At 38.9% G+C, this 18,784-nt stretch overlaps 1 protein-coding gene across 1 annotated transcript in view; it reads right to left on the reverse strand.

The window, feature by feature from the left end:
- The window catches only part of LOC120514340, a 36,594-nt gene extending 20,449 nt beyond the window's left edge, over positions 1–16,145 (reverse strand). The window contains exons 1-3 of the mRNA XM_039734661.1: positions 15,975–16,145; positions 14,954–15,060; positions 1,464–1,627 (exon numbers count right to left, since the gene is read on the reverse strand). Of these exons, the coding sequence (XP_039590595.1) occupies positions 1,464–1,484 (21 nt within the window). The 5' untranslated portion in view covers positions 1,485–1,627; positions 14,954–15,060; positions 15,975–16,145. The remainder of the gene's footprint in view (positions 1–1,463; positions 1,628–14,953; positions 15,061–15,974) is intronic.
- Between the last annotated feature and the right edge of the window lie 2,639 nt (positions 16,146–18,784).

Genomic DNA, 18,784 nt, shown 5'->3' on the forward strand with positions numbered 1-18,784 from the left:
TTCCTCTCTGTCATCACTGTGAAGGACCGCTCTGGCACCTTCATCTTTAAGAGTGGCACAGATATCTCATAGTGCTGGGGATATTGGTTCATAGATAGATTAAGAGAAATGAAATTATTTGTTACTTGATCTACAAAAAAAGTGAAAAAAATAAAAATTTTTTCATGAAAATAAAAAGCAAAGAAAAAAAAAACATTAAATTTGTATCACTTCCCCCCAAATAAAATTAAAAGGCAAACATGCAATTTCTGGCTCAGCAAGTTATGTTTATGTTTTATACGATTGACTAACGTGAAAGGTTACACAACTTAAACAATTCAGGTACCTTTATTTTCTCCAAATTATCCAACTTATAGCTCCAAGTTTGTGATGTGTTTACTTGGAATTTCCAACTCAGAAACTTGAAATATATACAGTATGATAGCGTGTGAATGCAGCATAAGGCTTCACAGAATTTCAAGAAAACTATGTTGATTCAGCAGAAATGAGTGTGCCATTTGATCAGTATCTACTTAGCAACTGGTTCTTGTGCCCGTTGCTGCCCATTGGTTTCAGCTCCCTGCAAATCTATTAGTGGAATGCATGGCTTCAATAAATGGATGGGCAGCGTTTGTCATATTACTCACTGTAAAATCGAGATTTATACCATGAGGTTTAGAAAAAAATGAGACAAGTGAACTTGCTGATTCCCAAAAAAATCCAACAGTTTAAGAGCGTGTCAATGAATCCATAAAAAAGTATGCCTACCACTTTTTCACTCCTCACAAATTTGTTTTCTAGGTTACTGAAAAATGGTGGCCTATGAAAATGTATGTTTCATTTTTCATGTTTACCACATTTATACCTAAATGTGTCAATTAAGTGCACAAAAACTCTATCAGGGTAGTATGTTGGTTAGTGTTGCTGCTTCACAGATGCAGTGTCCTGAGATTGAATCATCTGACTTGCCATTTTGAGTTGATCATGTCTGCATGTTCTTCCTGTGTCCCTCTTCTGTTGCCTCCACAAGCTCCAGTTTTCTTTCCACATCTAACAGACATGTAGGTTAAGTTAACTGGTGACTCTAAATTGGTCACAATGTGAGTGAGTTTGTGTGCCCTGTGAAAGACTGGCACCGTCTCCATTGTTGCTTCTTATGCAGCATCCAGTACTACTAGGACAGCCTGTGGCCTTGTAGCTCTGAATTGGTGGGATGGTTAGTGACAGTTCGTCCAGTGGCACAGTCTACTTAGTCCATTATTGCCTTTAGGGGTTGCTAAGGCTAATCCTGACAGCATCAGATTCAAGGTAAAGAGTGTCCATTTTGCAAACTCACTTTAATGGGAACTAATGGTGTCACACATGTGCGAGTAGGAGGAAGCTCAGTAGACCAAATGAAGGTAATTACCCGCCAGGTCAGGGGGTGGCAGGGTGCACTAATCCCATTTCTGTTATCTCTGCAGGCCAGATATGGGAACACCTACCAAACACACCATTAATGGCATCACTTCCAGTTCTGGGCACAGATGATGTTACTTCCAGCTCCGGGTCACGGGCGACGTCACTTCCAGTTTTGGCCTTTAAAGCCACCATCATCCAACATCCCGACAGTTCAGTTCATCAGGACTCAAACCATTTCACATGAGTGCTAAAAAAAACCCCATTGCAGCCAGGGACAATATATGGGTGGCTGCCCCAAACCTTTTTGTGCATGTCAAGGCTGTTCATTTCACAATGGTTATATGCAATATTCATTTCATCTGAATTTTTTTTGTGTCACACTCTTCACACGTTCTAAGGTAAAATGCAAGTATAAATTTTTGAAATTACTACATAAGAATTAGCACACATAAATGGTATAAATTTGTTAAAACACACAGAAAACAAAGTAACTACTGATAAGCATACACAGAAACCAACAAAATCTGTCCATTAATTAATTGCTGAACTATGGCCAGTTGATAACAGAAGAAAGGAAAACAATAACAGCAGTCAGCAGCATCCATGGAGACAATAAACCTCCGGGAGGTCCATGATTATTTGTATGAGAGAAAGTCAAAGACTAAGTCAGGCACAGTTCTAGAGACTTCGGCCAACTGGCCGCCCACTCCTACCTGGGCGTTCTATAGTACAGTCTGTCCTCAGCCAACCAATCTGATGAGAGGATCTCTCCATCCGTTGACTTCAAAGCCCCCAGTATATCTGATGACTTTTCTATGAACAGGAGAGCTCGAGTTTGACAGTAGAGCAGTGGCACCAAGTGCCATCATATATGCTAACTACAGTATACTATAGTTTTTCCACCACAAGGTTTTAGGTAACTTCGCATAGAAACAGGAATAAGATGTACATCAGGTAACTGATCTGTGCTTCTATTTGTTAAAATGAGCTTTTGTATTTAAATAGATTATTTTATTTATCATGGTGCATAGAGACATGTTTAATGGTGGCTGGACATGCAAGTAGGAATTTCACTGGACTCGTCATAGTCCTTTGGCCGCTGGCTGGTCTGACAGTCTGTTGCAGAACACTTTCACACCAGAACAATTTTGTGTTGTCTATTAACTTGTACAGCTCCAGGAGGGAACCCAGGGACCAGGATTGAACTCTGAAAATGTGAAACACCATCATCTACCACTTAGCCAACATCCCGGCTATGCAACACGTTTCCATAAAACAAGAACATGTTTTTTTATAAAGCCTTTGCACACACAGAGAAAAAAAAATGATGAACAGGAGCTTCTTTATTGAACCTTATCAGATGGTGAGATCTTTTGGTTTTGAAGCTAGCCTCCAAGTTTGGAAAAGTAAAGAGAACTCAGATTTTCAGTAAAAAGCTATAAGGTGTTTAACAAAAATGGAGGGTTAGGGTTAAATTCTGTTGCACGAAAAAAGCCCATAGATGACATGAACTGGAAAAAAAAAAAACGCAGCTTGAATACCAGTGAAGCACAAAATGTTTGAAACAAAGAGAGCAAAGCTGAGTCACCTCCAATTAAAATTAACAGAACGAGAATCAAATTCCGTTTCTCTGCTTCATTGTTGAGTAAGAAGACAGTAAGGGTGTTAATAAGCAAATGGCCAAATTCCTTGCTCTCTGAGCTCTGAATTGGCAGGCTGCTATTCTTTGTATGTCTTTTCAGAAATGTAACTGTACTTAGCCCTTTGTTAAACTATTTTTGGTCACATTTGTATCCTGATAAATGATGTGCCATGTCCCCCTGCATTCACGCACTTTTAACTAGAGAGTAAAAAATGTAAAATGCCTGAGTGGTAGACAAAAAAAAATGGCCGGGACATACATCTTTGAAGAAAAACTAGAAGAAGTGGCATATAAGTGAAATATTATCACAGTAAACATCATATAATGTAGTATGACCTACCAGCTACAAAACTGGACTGAAAATATGAGAGCTTCCAATACGGCCTCATTGCATTACCCTGAGGAAGTCACTGGCCAGCTTAACTGTAGGAATATGGAGAAGAAATATTTGGATAAGATAATCTTCTAATGTAAATGACTGTCACTGACTTTAAAAGAGTTTTACTTTAACTTTATCATCCAAGAGATGGAATTTCATTTGGCTTGCGTCAGTGACATTGAAAGTTGAAGAGAGAGAGAGAGATTTTAATGCAGATTTCTGCGGAGCAGTTGAATTGAGAGCATCTGAATGGCTCTGTGCCAAGATCATGCATGGTTATTTGTGTAATAATCTGGTTAAGGAGGTGTCAGATGATTTATACATGCCCTTCACCCATTGCATGGCTGCACTCGGGTCCTAATCTGGATTCTGAGTTGGTTTGTGGTGGGTGTGGCAATGCACTGTATCAGTGCGTGCTCCTAACTTCCTCCTTCTCCTTAATTTATGAAGAGATATGAATCTTTAATACACTCAATTTAATATAGCAATCAATCCTGTGACCCTATAATGAGCCGTGTCTTTTTAGTTTATCTGTCCGACACCAACACTGGGCTGAAGGCAGGAATCAGCTGTAGCTGGTGTGCCATACACACCTTCATGTTCACTAATGTTGGACCACGTTGGAACCATTAATCAACCTAAATGACGCATCTTAGGATGTGGGGAGGGTATGTGAATGCTAACACTCAAAGCAAAATCAGATTGAAGTATAAACTGTACACAGAGAGGAGCCGGTCTGGAGCCTAGGAATCCAGAGCAGTCAGGCACTAGCACTGTGTCCCCTAACCTTGAAATGATCAAGCAGAACTGGCTAAGAATGTGATGTCAAAATAAATATGTTTTCAAAAATACTAGCCCCCTAAGCAGTGGTTTAATCTCTACGAAAACCACTATACAGAACAGCTGATGAATGAACAAGGAATTATTAGAAAACTGGAACAAAGGAGTGATTTACTGACTAATAACAAGGTAGTGGTTTGCCTGAGGTCAGCACCCACAAAAAGTAGTTCTACTTGAACTTGTTATATAGCATTGAATGAGTGAATTTAATTTGGCTTTTTTTGACATTGGTCAACAGAAAAAGAGGCTGTACTGACAAATTGAAAACTACTACAAATATAAAACACAAAATAATCAATCACATAATCAAGTTTTCACTCTCATTAAATTGACACACCTAAATGTTCACTGAGGCAGCTGCCTGGTTTCCAAATGATTTTAGTGTAAATGCACCTTATTTGTAAGGTCCAACTTGTGGTGAGTCACCATGGTGACCCAGTGCCACTCAAAGCCCATTTGGAGCTCTAGGCAGGGGGAAGGAGATTGAGCCCCTCTGTGTTCATAGCATGTAGTCAGTTTTGGGCTTTGACAAAGTTATCCCCCTCAGTGTCTGGAGCATGTACCCCTTCAGTTACATAATTGTGGTTTATACAATATTACTAGACTTAGTTGACCAGGTTAGCTCCCCTTGGTATTTAGGTCGTGCACCCCTTCAGTTACATGTTTGGCACCCCTCCGTGTACATAATGAAGGTTTACAGAGTGTGTACCCCTCAACATTTTTAAACAGCACCCTGAATGTATTGACAGGATCAGGATGTAACCACCATTTCAATTGTTTTGATGAGGGTGGCCTGTGGCGTCCCTGGCAAGATGCCCATGTTGCCCATACCTTCACTGTGGTGGCCTAACCTACACAATGCAGACAAAAACAACTCTGCCAGCAACTCTGTGAAAAAATAATCGAAAAGTACAAGTTAGAAGATGGACAAAATAAAATATATCCAAGTCACTGAATATCTCCTAGAGTCCAGTTAAATCAATTATTAAGAGAAAGAGTATGGCACAAGTGGAAATCTGCCTACAGCAGGCCATCCACAAAAACTGAGTGATCATGCAAATGGAAGATTAGTGACAGAGGTGCCACCAAGAGACCTCCGATAACTCTGAAGAGGTTTCAAGCTACTGTTATTAAGATTGGAGAGACAAACTGTCACTCAGCTGCTTCACCAGGGCAGCTTTATGGGAGAGTGACAAAGAGAAATACGTTTAAAAACTGCAACTACTGTAGAGTCTCTAAACTCAGCTGGAAGAAGCATCTATGGTCTGAAGAGACTAAAATTGAGCTTTTTGACCATCAAACTAAATTCCAGGTTTGTCAAACCCTGCATATTATCACCCACAATGAAGTGTGAGGACATCATGCTGTGAGGATGCTCCTCTGCAACAGCCTTGTGAGGTCAGAGGTTAAAATGAATGTGGCAAAATACCAAGAAATCCTGGAGGAAACCGGTTTGCAGCCTGCAAAAAGACTGCACCTTGGGAAAACAGAACAACAACCCCAAGTCAAGCCATAACTACACAGGAATAGTTTAAAAACAACAGTGCTTATGTTGTGGAGTAGCAAATTGAGAGTACAGATCTCAACCCAATCTCTGTGTCTGGACTTGAAAAAGGCTGTTCACTCACAATCCCCATGGAACCTGACAGAGCTTGAGCGGTTTTAGAAGGAAGAATGACAAGAAAGAAAATTTACTAAAGAGACAACTGTCACAATGACAATACAGACAACACTGCATATGTAAAAAAAGAAGAAATAAAAAAGCCACTGACCACTTCTTTTGGACATGCTTTATCTTATTACTACCTGCGCAGCCATCCATCCAACCAGCTCTCTGTCCATCGGTTTTTGTGCCTCTTCACTTCATTATACTTGCTGGATTCTGTCTAAGTAGCAACGGGCACAAAACATGTACTATCATTGACATGAACACCCGACTATTGCATGACATACCCACAATTTACAGATACCAATTAACCTCATGCCGACAGGTTAAGAGGTGCAAACCACACATGACTGGAGAATTCAGGATTGGAACTTCAGAGCATGGAGCTGCGTGGTGGTAACATCAAACAATGTGCTGCCCTACTGTATTACAGTACATACATACTAAAAAGTAAAATGGTAATATTTAAAAAAGCCTGGAAAAAAAGTCACCCAATTATGACCTTAAATGAAGTGTCCCTCATGGACCTATTAGAACAATACACTTAAAATGTCCAACCTATGTCACAATAGAAAATAATAACAAACTAATCCTAAGAGAAGAAATCATTAACGCTAGAGCTGTGAATAGTTTAAGTGATACCCAAAATGACGAGTCTGATTTGCAGAAGGGACCATCTCCATCACCATCCTTGTTAAACGTACTGTCACATTTTACCCTTGCAGGCTGGTTCTGGGCTATGTCTACAGTCAACTCTGTTTATGTGACTTGACACTTAATGATCCAAATGTCACATGTTCCAAAAAATGCTTTTAATGCTCAAGGTCAGATTCAGCGTTCTGGCAAAGCTTTTTAATTAGTCTGCCAAATAAAGAACACTCACGTTTAGCACAATGTGCTCCTGCCATGATTTGACTTATACATGACTGTTGAAAATCAGTAATGACCTCCCTCACATTAGTTACAGCATTCATTCGAATAATAGTTAAGGTCTGTACAGTCATAAACTAAAGCAAGCTTTCCATACATCATCTTTCCAAGCATCTCAGAAATAAAGGCTTGAATGCCCACACAAGATGATAAAGCCACCCATCTAACCATTTCATTTTTTGCACCCACTCTTTCCATTACAGTATTCAAATGATGATCAATTTAGAAAATAGACCTTTCAATGATATTACCAGAAAATCAATAAAGCCATCTAACTAATGCCAGTTGTATTTCTAGATAGGACATGAAATATTTCACAGTGTTATTAGTACTTTACATTATTACTCATTTTATAATTCCTGTTCATTTTCTCCATACACTTAGACACACATAAATATTCAGTCTTCATCGCATAATATAGAACTCTTGCAATTATTCTTATATACACGTTTTGTATTTGACAAAATGTGCAATAAAATCCATCCATGTTTCAGGACCCTGAAGTCTATTATAGGAATGTAGGAATTAAGAGCATACAATGGCAGCATTGGACACAAGGCAGTAGTGAACCCTGGACAGCATAAGAGTCAAAGACAGAGGAGCATCACAGCTCAGGGCCAGTGTTGAGTCACTAACCTAATAAACATTTTGTCTGGAAATAAATGGAAAACTCAAACGATACAGGGAAAACATGCTAAATCCATACAGTCACTAGAAATCAAGCCCTCATTCCTTTGACTGTAAAACAGCAGCACTATACCATTGTGCTACCATGCCACACAATAAACTCTTTTAGCTCATTCATCTGTTTTATCTATTGCAGCAGTACAGAGGCCTCATGTATAAACGGTGCATACGCACAGAAATATTGCATAAGAACTTTTCCATGTTCAAATCGTGATGTATAAAACCTACACTTGGCGTAAAGCCACGCACTTCTCCACGGTACCTCATACCTTGTTGTACGCAAGTTCTCCGCTCGGTTTTGCAGACTGGCGGCACCCAGAGTCAAAGCAGTGCTACTGTTCCTGTGTGGTTATTCCTTATTTTCCTGATACGGCTTTATAAATACACTGAAACTAACCGCATATTGTTTATTAGTGTAATGCATCTGATTGTAATTAACTTGTAACAATATAATGGTCCAGGGAATAGCCATAGTATTCCAAATACCATAACTGCTTTAGCGTTGTTACTCTCACTGCACCTTCTTCTTCTTCTTCTATGAGCTCCTCCCGTTAGGAGTTGCCACAGCAGATCATCTTTTTCCATATTACTCTCACTGCACCACTCGGAGTATTTATATCACTGTATCTGAGTGTGAATCACAGCAGCAGCTGATCGGAAAGAGAATTATCGGTATACAGCTTCAAGGACATGCTACCTCAGCCACGGCAAAACGTTTCAAAGCCTTTCCTGTACGGACCTCGCTGTTCAGAAACAGTTTCATCCCAAGAACTTTAAACGCACTCATTCAAGTGTTCCTTGTAGAACTGTTTGTACTTATAAGTACAATCACCCACTGTAAACTTGCACTACAGTTATAATATTGCACAACCTGAGCCACTTTATAAAGCACGTATTTACATATGATGACAATATCATTTTTAAGATGAAATGCAGCAAAATATGTTTATTATATTATACAGATAAAACTTTAACTTCATTTAAATAATCTATATTCTTCACTGGGACTGTCGTGAAGGATAGAATAATTAAACATGTACTAAGAAGATATTTCAATGTTCCTTAAACGTTTTGAAGAATCGGCGCTCTAAGCTTACAGATGGCTTAACGTCTATTACAGAGCTGATTGTGTGGCGATCGGTTACTTGGAGAAAGAAAAACAAGGACTGCAGGGGCGGCTACGCCAATATATATTGAATATAAAACAGAAAGACAAAATAACAACAAAGCTAAAAGCAGCGACAAATTTCGGCAAAAGTTAAATGCTTGTGTCATGAGCACGAGGTGGCTATGCAGTGTCCGCAACGGATGTGCCCATCCACCGTGCATAAGCTACCTTATTGACATTGGCGGGTGAAGGAGCCACCGATTCTTTCTCTGCCCAGGGCCGCCACAAGCCTAGAGCCGCCCCTGAGTACTGCTGCAATAAATTATTTCATCGAAGGTAGCACACAATCACTGCGCCGTGAAGCCCATGTTTAATAACGTGCTTTAACTCCTATCATCATGAAAATTATATCACGTATACATCTCAGTATTTTAGTTATTCAGAGAGCTGTAATATCACGAATGTAATGGATTCTGTGTCCAGTTGGAGGAAGAGAGCCGGTTTAAGAAGCAAGTAGTGATTCACACACATAGAGCACATAGAAGATCACATACAAAACAAAGCATTTAACGTGCTACTTTAATTACGATGTGATTTGAGAAACTGGTTAATTAAATGATTTTAAGATGAAGTTTATGATGTTCTACTTTAATGACAAAATAAACTACATGATTAAAGTGGAAATGTCGAGATTGAAGTTGACATTTCGTGCTTTTTCCACACTGTGTGCCTTTTTTTTCTCTGTACCCTAATAAGCTTTCATATGACACTCAGACAGTGGGCTACAACTCGCCTTTTCACGGTGACTTTGATATGTGACTTCTTTTTTATTTCCGGCACTGTGCCATTTTGTAAACGTGAGCTTTCAAGTTTCTCCAACACGCTATGTCACTCGATCAACTTCCTTTTGTTGATTATACCACGGTTTAATTAAACAAATAGTATGTTTCTCCTTTGCCTCCACTTGGTATTCGCTGAAATTCTTATATTTTCCCCCGTGCTTTTCCCATTGACTTTTCACAGAAGGCTGAGCTTAAGGGCGATTTATATTGATTTGCATATTCAAAGAGGCGTAATTCTGGGAGGAGTTGGGGCATTACATAAAGCGCGTGCACGAGCGTTAGTTTTCACGCTGATCGGGATTTACAGTACAGTCCAAAAGTTTGGACACACCTCCTCATTCAATGCGTTTTCTTTATTTTCATGACTACCTGTTGAAGCTCATCGAGAGAATGCCAAGAGTGTGCAAAGCAGTAATCAGAGCAAAGGGTGGCTATTTTGAAGAAGCTAGAATATAAAACATGTTTTCAGTTATTTCACCTTTTTTTGTTAAGTACATAACTCCACGTGTTCATTCATAGTTTTGATGCCTTCAGTGAGAATCTACCAATGTAAATGGTCATGAAAATAAAGAAAACACATTGAATGAGGAGGTGTGTCCAAACTTTTGGCCTGTACTGTATGTAGCGGAAGAACGTGGAAGTTGGAGTACGCACAGATTCCTGCATCTGGATTTTTCTGTGCGTAAGCACATTTCGGCTTTTGTGCTTACTTATAGGTTACTATATAAATTCAGATTAATTTACTAAATCATGGTCAGATTGTCGAAATTCATTAGACTATTTCAGGGTTCACAGCAACAGCTCTTCTCAGTTGCCTAGAAGATTTTTCCAAGCCATCATTGTATGTTGTCAGTTCTAAAGACAGTAAAGTAAAACAGCAAACATTTTTGGACAATGGTGAGCTATTTCTCATTGTATGTACATCGGCCTCAAGTGGACTTTTTTTGCAAAACACTAGACACAGTGATCATTTGATAACACCAAAGTCACCTGAAAGTGTCAAGTCAAGGAAATCATCACTGCCTCAGCTGCTATGATCCTTTCCTACTAGTCTTGCAACTGATGACACACTTGTTGCAAATCTGTCTGTAAACCAATCAACATAAGCTATAACGCATTAAACGGGATAGGTGGTGTGGTTTGTTTGTTAATGTAAAATGGAACAAGACAGACAACCGTGCCCAATACGACAGAGAGAATGGGAAGGACAAAGGGGACGAGGAAGAGGAGTACCTGCTGGAAGAAGTGACCCTAGAATGCGACATTAGAACCGTTGTCTCTGATGTAATTAGAGAAACTATTGTAGACCATGTGATAAATCATGGTCTCTCGATGATTTGAGGGTGCAGCCAAATGTTCCATGCCACAGTTACCAGGGCACAGAGGTTCACACATTACTCGTTATTCAGCCATATCAGACAATGGTCCTGTAGTATACATCCCAACAGTTGGGTTAAATGTACAGATTTCTACCGGTTGCTGAAGGGAGTCAGGATGCTAGGGTCAATGGCCCACATTATGTAGTCATATATGACAATGTCCCATTCCATCACTCGTCTGCAATGATGGAGTGGTTTAGGGTTCATCCACACATGTCCATTAAATTCCTTCCTCCATATTCACCATTCCTCAATCCAAATAAAAATTTTTTGTCTGCCTGGAGATGGAAGGTTTATGACCATTATCCCTACAACAGAATGCCTCTGTTGGATGCTATAACTGAAGTTTGTATAACAATCGCAGCATCCGACTGCCAGAGCTGGATCAGACATGCTGGAAGGTGTTTCCCACATTGCATTGAAAAAATATTTTACATGACGTGGATGAAAACATGAGGCACAATATCCAGGATAGGATCAATCAGGTACAGTCAATGATTTTGATTCTGATTTTTAAGTAAAGGACAAACTTTTTTTCCAAATTACACCCTGACTCTATCATACAGTTAGAAATGTTTGCTTTCTTGCTCATTATCAGGTTTATGTTTGAGTTTTCCTGTACCTGTATAATGCCCAATACAATAATATTTCTGTTCAATGAATATTCGTCTTCTCTTTTTTGCATTTCACTTTGTTGGACCATCTTTGTGTATGCATGTGTTTACTCAGTGATATTTATGGTGGATTACAACAAATGTATGAGACAAGAGTTGTGCTATAAAACTTGCTATGGTTTTTGTTCTGCCTCAGTGAGATGTGGGGTTAGTGTTCTGCTTGTGAATATCCAGTGAATGCTTGGACATGGTACTGTTATAATGTTACATGCTACTGTTTCAGTGGATTAGGCAGTTTTGCAGCCATTATTTCTTATTTTGATTGAAGCAGTGAGTGTTGCAGTTAAAACAAAGTTTTGCAAAATGCTTTATTGTTTTGCAGGTTTTGTTGATTGTTAAAAGAATATGGTTACTATTTCCACTGCTATCGTAAAGCACCTACAAAAACAATAACTTGCTGGTCACTAAACAGCAGACATTTTACACTTTTTCCTTTTCAAACTGCTGTTGAAAGTCACTTTACTTTTGAGGTTACTTGTGATACCCTAGTCAATAAATGATGGCTCCTTTGTTTTATTGAAACATAATTGATCACTGGTGCCAAAGTTTCAATGTTTTACTGTCCAACCTGGAAAATAACAGCATCTTGGGAATTTCCATATCATATTACCATCTATGCACCATCTTAGGTCAGTAACCCCTTAAAGTCTGTTTTAAACTATTATTTCAATATGTTACATGTATTATGGCAGACATTTTGAGGTAAGGTTGTTATACTCACTAATTGTGTTGACTTGCTGTATGATGATCATATACAGTTAATAATTTTACTGTAATCTGTAAATGTGACGATAATCTCATCGATCTAAAATTTGTGGTGTGTCCTTTGCTTGGTTAGAGCTATAAATGCAAATAGGTTTTGAAAAAGAATAAAAGAGAGATGCATAGAAATGTTAATTTCATTGACTCGTTTCACTCTATTTATCCTAGTGGGGGGCATAGAAGCAACACACTGGCCTGGGATCATCAGGCCTCCCTATCCTCAGCAACTATTTCCAACCCCTTTCTGATAACTCCCAGATGGTTCTCAGTTACCTTAGAGAGATATATATAATTACTGAAAAAATGTCCTGGGTCTGCCCCTCTGTCTTCTCCTTGGGTGTATCTTAACTATGGGCCCAAACCACCTCAACTGGCTTCTGGACTAGTAGTGGCTCTACTCCTAAGTCCTTTTGCATCACCAAACATCTTAATTGAGTTTAAACCCAGTGACCCTCCACCGGAACCCAATTTCAACTGTTCCGAAATCATAATCTCCTTCTTTTAGTTATTGTCAACAGCTGATGACCGTGGATGAGAAGGAAAATGTAGCCTTGTAAATTGATAGCTTCATCTGTAGACTTCATGAATATCCTGATCAGGTACAGGGAGAATCACTCAAAAGAGGCTCAGAATATTTTGTAATAACTCTCGCTAGGATGAAGCAATTTGAACAAAACAACGTGCAATGTGCTCCTCGGCACATGGAGCTTCGAACAAGCCGGGATGCCCCTGCGTTGATGTGATGAGGTAGGCAGTGGACAGTCGTTGTGATGTTTAACCTCTGTTTGCAACTTCTGGGTGCATACCACCCGTACCCCTACTGAGTCACTCGACTTCTCAGCTAGGTGGTGGTGTATGGTATTGAGCAGCGTGTCTTCGTGGTACAAACCTATTGGGTCATCAATTCGTTTAAGCGATGTCAGAATTAAATGAATGATCGCGAGTTAACAGAATGTTACTTCCAGCAAGATGGAGCAACATGTCACACATCGGCAGAAATTGAGTACTTCTTCGGCAACAAGGTAAGCAACAAGGTAATTTCAAAGGGGCTTTGGCCACCACAGATGCCGGATCTGACACCACCAAACTTCTTCCTTTGGGGTATGCTCAAAGGAAAAGTCTATCGGAACAAGCCTCACACTGTGGAAGATTTGAAGGAAAACATCCAACGTGAAATTGCTGCTATTCCCCACCAAGACGCTTGCCGATGCGTTCAGGAACATGGAGCACTGCGTTAAAAGGTGTCTGGCAGAAAACGGAAACCACTTCCAGCATTGCATGTAATGCAATCGATTACACATACGCCAAGGTATATAGCGAATTTTTTGGTTCAGATTTCTTCATCCTAATGGGAGTTACAACAGAATATTCAGGGTTTCTTTCGAGTGAATCTCCCTGTACAATGTTTTTAAAACTGATGACCAACACATTATTCAAGCTTGCTATTACCTCTTCCTTCACTCTTGAACAAGAACACAAAGTACAGTACTTGAACTCCACCACTTGCTTCAGCTTGTCCAAAGACAACAAAGCTCATTTTGATCCCAGTTGCATTACAGTTCCAGCACACATCAGAGATTACGTTAGGATGAGGCCAAGAAGACAACATCACTTGCAAACTGCGGAGATGTAATGCTTAGATTCACAAACCTTGGCTGTACTTTGATATATCCTGTCCATGGAAATAATGAACAGGATTGGAGACAATATGTTCATTGGCATTACATAAATAAATACAACTCTTGTATCCAAATACAGGGGGCAAATGGCATGAATGGTAAATCTGTTAAAATTGTATTTCAGCACTGGCCTTCTGAACTGAACTCTGCCTTGCTTTACTATACTGCACTTTCTCTTGTTTCAAATGATTTTCCTAAGTGAAGTCTGCATCTGCCCCGTGTTTCTGTGTAGGTTTTCCAGTTCTCTCCCACATCCCACAGATGCTCATATCTGGTCGACTGCCAGTTCTTAACTGGCCTTGCATGAGAGTGTGCGGGTGGTTACAAGTGGGTGTTTCACACTATGGCAAGCCATTTTAACACATAATACCTTGTGTTTATTGCTATTTTAGACATCTGCAAATACATTTTCACTGTAGAGCTAACTGCAATTATATTAAACTAGTTAGAACTGTAATTGCAGACATATATAATTTAATTTGGATTAGTGAAAATTGAGCTTTTTGCCAATACCCTACAATGGAGCTGACAATTGCAGGTACAATATTTGTAATTCCATTTGAGAAAACTTGAATTACAGCTATTTATTACCATACTGCAGCCATTCAAAATTAGAATTAGAGATCTTTATACTGAATTAATAATGTCTAAAATGTAATTATAGATAACTAAAATTCAATATGAACTAGTCAAAATTAATACAAGATATCTGAAATTCTGATTGTAACTGATCAAAATGTAATTATAGAGAAGTCTAATCACACATATGACCAGTGAAAATGTAACAACACATTCAAGCAGAAAGCTTTGTATGTATATATCTAGAATTCTCATTTTGACTATTCAGTTACTGATGCCTCACTTTTGAATTATGGCTTAATAAAATGATATTCTAGATCTCTAAAATGTAATTTTGCCTCAACAGAATGGAATTTTGACTTGTCAAAGTGAGGCATCAGATGTGAAAATGGTTGGCCATACTCACACGGTGTCCGAGGGCTCACTGCATACTACATATCAGGCAATGCTTCGTTCTTCTTCCTATTTTTATTCCGATTATCCGTTTGATTCTCTGTTCTATTCTTGTTTGCTCTGTAAAGATCATGATAATGATGCTGTTTATTTTGCATGTAACCTCAAAATTAAATTGAAACCTACTTTTAAATAAGTAATTATACACACCTAGGATATATTTAAAGTTTAATATTTAAACTGCCAGTTCCGAGCGCCCCAAAAAGTGCCTTCAGATATGTTATCCATTTTTGTGGCTGTTGATTTTAATCAGCAGCACCAAAAGAGTGTATAGAATGTGCGTTCAATCGCCATGGAGACGAGGGACACATTTCCAAGGCAGCTAAACTGATTACACTGAGAACATTAACATTCCTTTTCTTTAGCGACTAATATTCATTCTGGAGTTTTTACTGGGTTTATCGGTGGTTCATCAATACATATTCTGATGCACGTGCAGTTTTAAAGAAAGAAAGAAAGAACAGTATTATAATTCGTCAACAAATTGGTACGAACTTGCAAAAATGATCCACAGAAACTTATTTTTGATGCAAATTAGGCTTACTGCTCCCATCACACTAAAAAGACCCTCACCATTGAAAACAGAGCTTCAAAACTTCTACGTAGCTAATTCTGCTTTTTGTACAAGCGTCAGTCGCGGTCTTCATGTAAAGAAAACTAGACAAAGTGAACCGAATCCTTTCCAAAACATCTGAAACCCTGATGGCACATCTGTAGCTGCCACCAAAGTCAAAGTGAGTTCCCACCTTACTTAACTGATGGACCGAGTGATTTTCACTCGGCGTTCCAAAACTTAATCTCACAGATACGACATAAATAAAAGACAGAGTGGGTCTTTAAAAAGGAACAAAGTCTTTCCTGACTGTTCAGACAAACATCAAGTGTACACTTTGATAAATGACACAAAACACTTGGAGTACAGTAAACACTTTTCAGAAAACAAAACGATGTCAAGTCACACAAGACATTTGTACCTGCGCGCACTGGATGTTTTGTATGATTCGCTCTTCTGCAGCCCTCTTTAGTGAGAGCTAGGACTGAATTCAGTGTTCCCAGCTGGATTCATCACGAAAACACCGCGGCTGAGCCTCTAATGATTTATCCGGTGCTCGGTCAAACGAGCTCAGTCACACAGCCGCCCCCCTAGCTGCCCCTTCACGCGCACGCGCAACTCTCTCAAAACACGAGCCCGCTTTGATGCGCACCCCCGTGGATATGAATTAGATAAGTGAAGCGGGTGAGAAGAGGGACGTGCACGTAATACCAGCCATCAACGTGTCCTGATACATTTTGCGAACTTGACTTTTAAAATCAGCCCTTAGAAAATTTAACTTGAAATATGGGAAATGATGAAAGCTTAAGGTGTCGCGATAACGCAGTGGTTGGAATGCAAGATGGGGGCGCATCTTTAAACCATATGTCTGTGTGGATTATCCATTTGCTTTTCCTCCCGCATCACAAATATCTGTGTTAGGTTATATGGGAACTCTAATGCGGATCTGCATGAAACAGTGTATGTGGTGAATGAGTGAGTATGCCCCGCAACTTACTGGCGTCCCGTCCAGGAAAGTTCGTGACTGTTCTGGTACAGGAGCCACTGCACTGGATTATGGGAGGCTAGCAGAAGCTTCCACATGCTGCTTTTCCATAAACCCCAAAGTACCATTTATTTTCCATTTGTTTTTTTACTTTAATTACTTCAGTGTCTATAAGTTCTTGGATTTTTTTCTTCCTCCTTTACCTGCCCAAGAATGCTGATCATCTTACCTACACACAGGAGTACCTATAGGGTTCTAGCCTTGACAGCACTTGGGCAAGCTCTGCCATATGTAAGAGTAGCAACTGTTTATCAGGCTGAGTTAAAATGACAACTAAAAACGAACACACACACCCACAGACACACAAGGACACACACACACACACACAAAACCACATTAACAGGTCAAGATATTTCATACATTGCTTGTATCAATATCTGTATTTGCATTCTCACCCACAAAGCAGACATAAAGTACATAACAGCTGTTCAATTTTTTTTTTCACTGGTTAATATTGCCAAGAACGTTTCTACCATCTTATTTTATGTTTGCCTCTATACTGCACTTTGTCATAGACCTAACTTTCTAGGTCACATTTTTTATTATTCTTTGGCTGACACCATTATCCAAGGCAACTTACAACATCTGAAAGATGCAAATGGTTACATTTTGTTCGGTCAGGCTCACACTGTGTCAGTAATAGGACTTGAACCCAAAAACTCAGCATTTGAGGGCCAAAACCTTAACCACTATGCCACACATGACTTGATGTGTTTCTGTTTAGTCTTGAAGAATTCCTGCTGCTCTTTCCAAAAAAAAAAACCAGAAGTGTTAAACAAGTTAAAACAATCCACACCACCAAAAGCAGAGAAACAGAGTCTTTAAAAAATGGTTAACAGAATAACGATGCTCTGAGTGCAGGCTTCCCTTCTACATGACCACAATGGCCAAAGCCAGTCAGTGACTGATTTGTAATTCTCTTCAGATTCACACAGGTACCATATCTATCTATCTATCTATCTATCTATCTATCTATCTATATAGGAAGCAACTGCAAGCTTCACAGGAACCTTTGTAAAAATTTCAAAGTAACCATGACAAGTTTATGGCAAGCCCTCATTCTTAGTCACCGGTGTTATTAAGATGTCATGCGGTGGTGAGGGAGGGGTAACTAAATGCTAAAAATCTTTATTGTTTCGTATTTTTCTTTGCATAGGCACTGACCACCTCTCACCTACACATAGCCACATACTTGTTCTCAATATCAGCATACTGATAATAGAAAATATACTGCAATGTACTAATTTCAAATTAGAAATCAGCTTAGTATGCATCTATGGTAAGCTGTTTAAACATGAATCCATCTTTTGCTATCAAAATTCAAATATGATATTCTACTTTATTGCATTTGGTGCAGACATACAGAATTTAATATTACCTTTTTTGGGGGAATTTAAGTCTCTCTAAATTTGATATGAATATTTTACATTTTAATATTGGCATCTTCAAATTTGATATCAGAATTTAAACTTGATGTTTCAAGTTCAGGTTTACTTTCATGATAAGATTCTTACTAGCATGTAGACCACAGACAGTGACAGTAACATAATAGTAAAAACACAGTGAATGCATCACCATACGTTAAATCGAAGTTCAGGCAAAAGACAGAAGAACACACCATGCAATGTCACTATTACAGGATTTCGAGTTCAGCCTTATGATCTGAGGATAAAAATGGCTTCGGAATCTAGTGGTCCTGTATTGTTTGTCAAAATTAAAGAATTTACAATTTCATATCAAGCAAACCTTTGAAGCTTGCAGGCTGTACATATTCTATCCTGATATCAAACTTGACATTGCGCATACTGTATCAAACTGAAAACATTTGAATTTTTTATGTTGAAAAATAAATATTAAACAGTGAGATGCATTTCTATACATATAACTTTGAAGTATCTGCTCATGCATGTTTGGTCACGAAGATATTGTTTGATCATAGCTGCAATGTGCATTCTTGGTTATAGAAAAAGCTAGTCTGAAACAAGAAGAATTCAACAATCTCCTTATGTTTCCTCACTCTAAGGAAATTAAGACATCTCATGTCTAATCCAAATTTCAGCATACAGTACACCTGGGACTGACCCACTGCACAGTATAATACAGAAAAAAGCATCGGAAAGCATTCTGTCCAGGAGCTATATATACTGTCAGTCAGTCATTGTTCAACCCACTATATCCTAACACAG

Source organism: Polypterus senegalus, chromosome 14, assembly GCF_016835505.1.
Source record: "Polypterus senegalus isolate Bchr_013 chromosome 14, ASM1683550v1, whole genome shotgun sequence".
NCBI lineage: Eukaryota > Metazoa > Chordata > Cladistia > Polypteriformes > Polypteridae > Polypterus > Polypterus senegalus.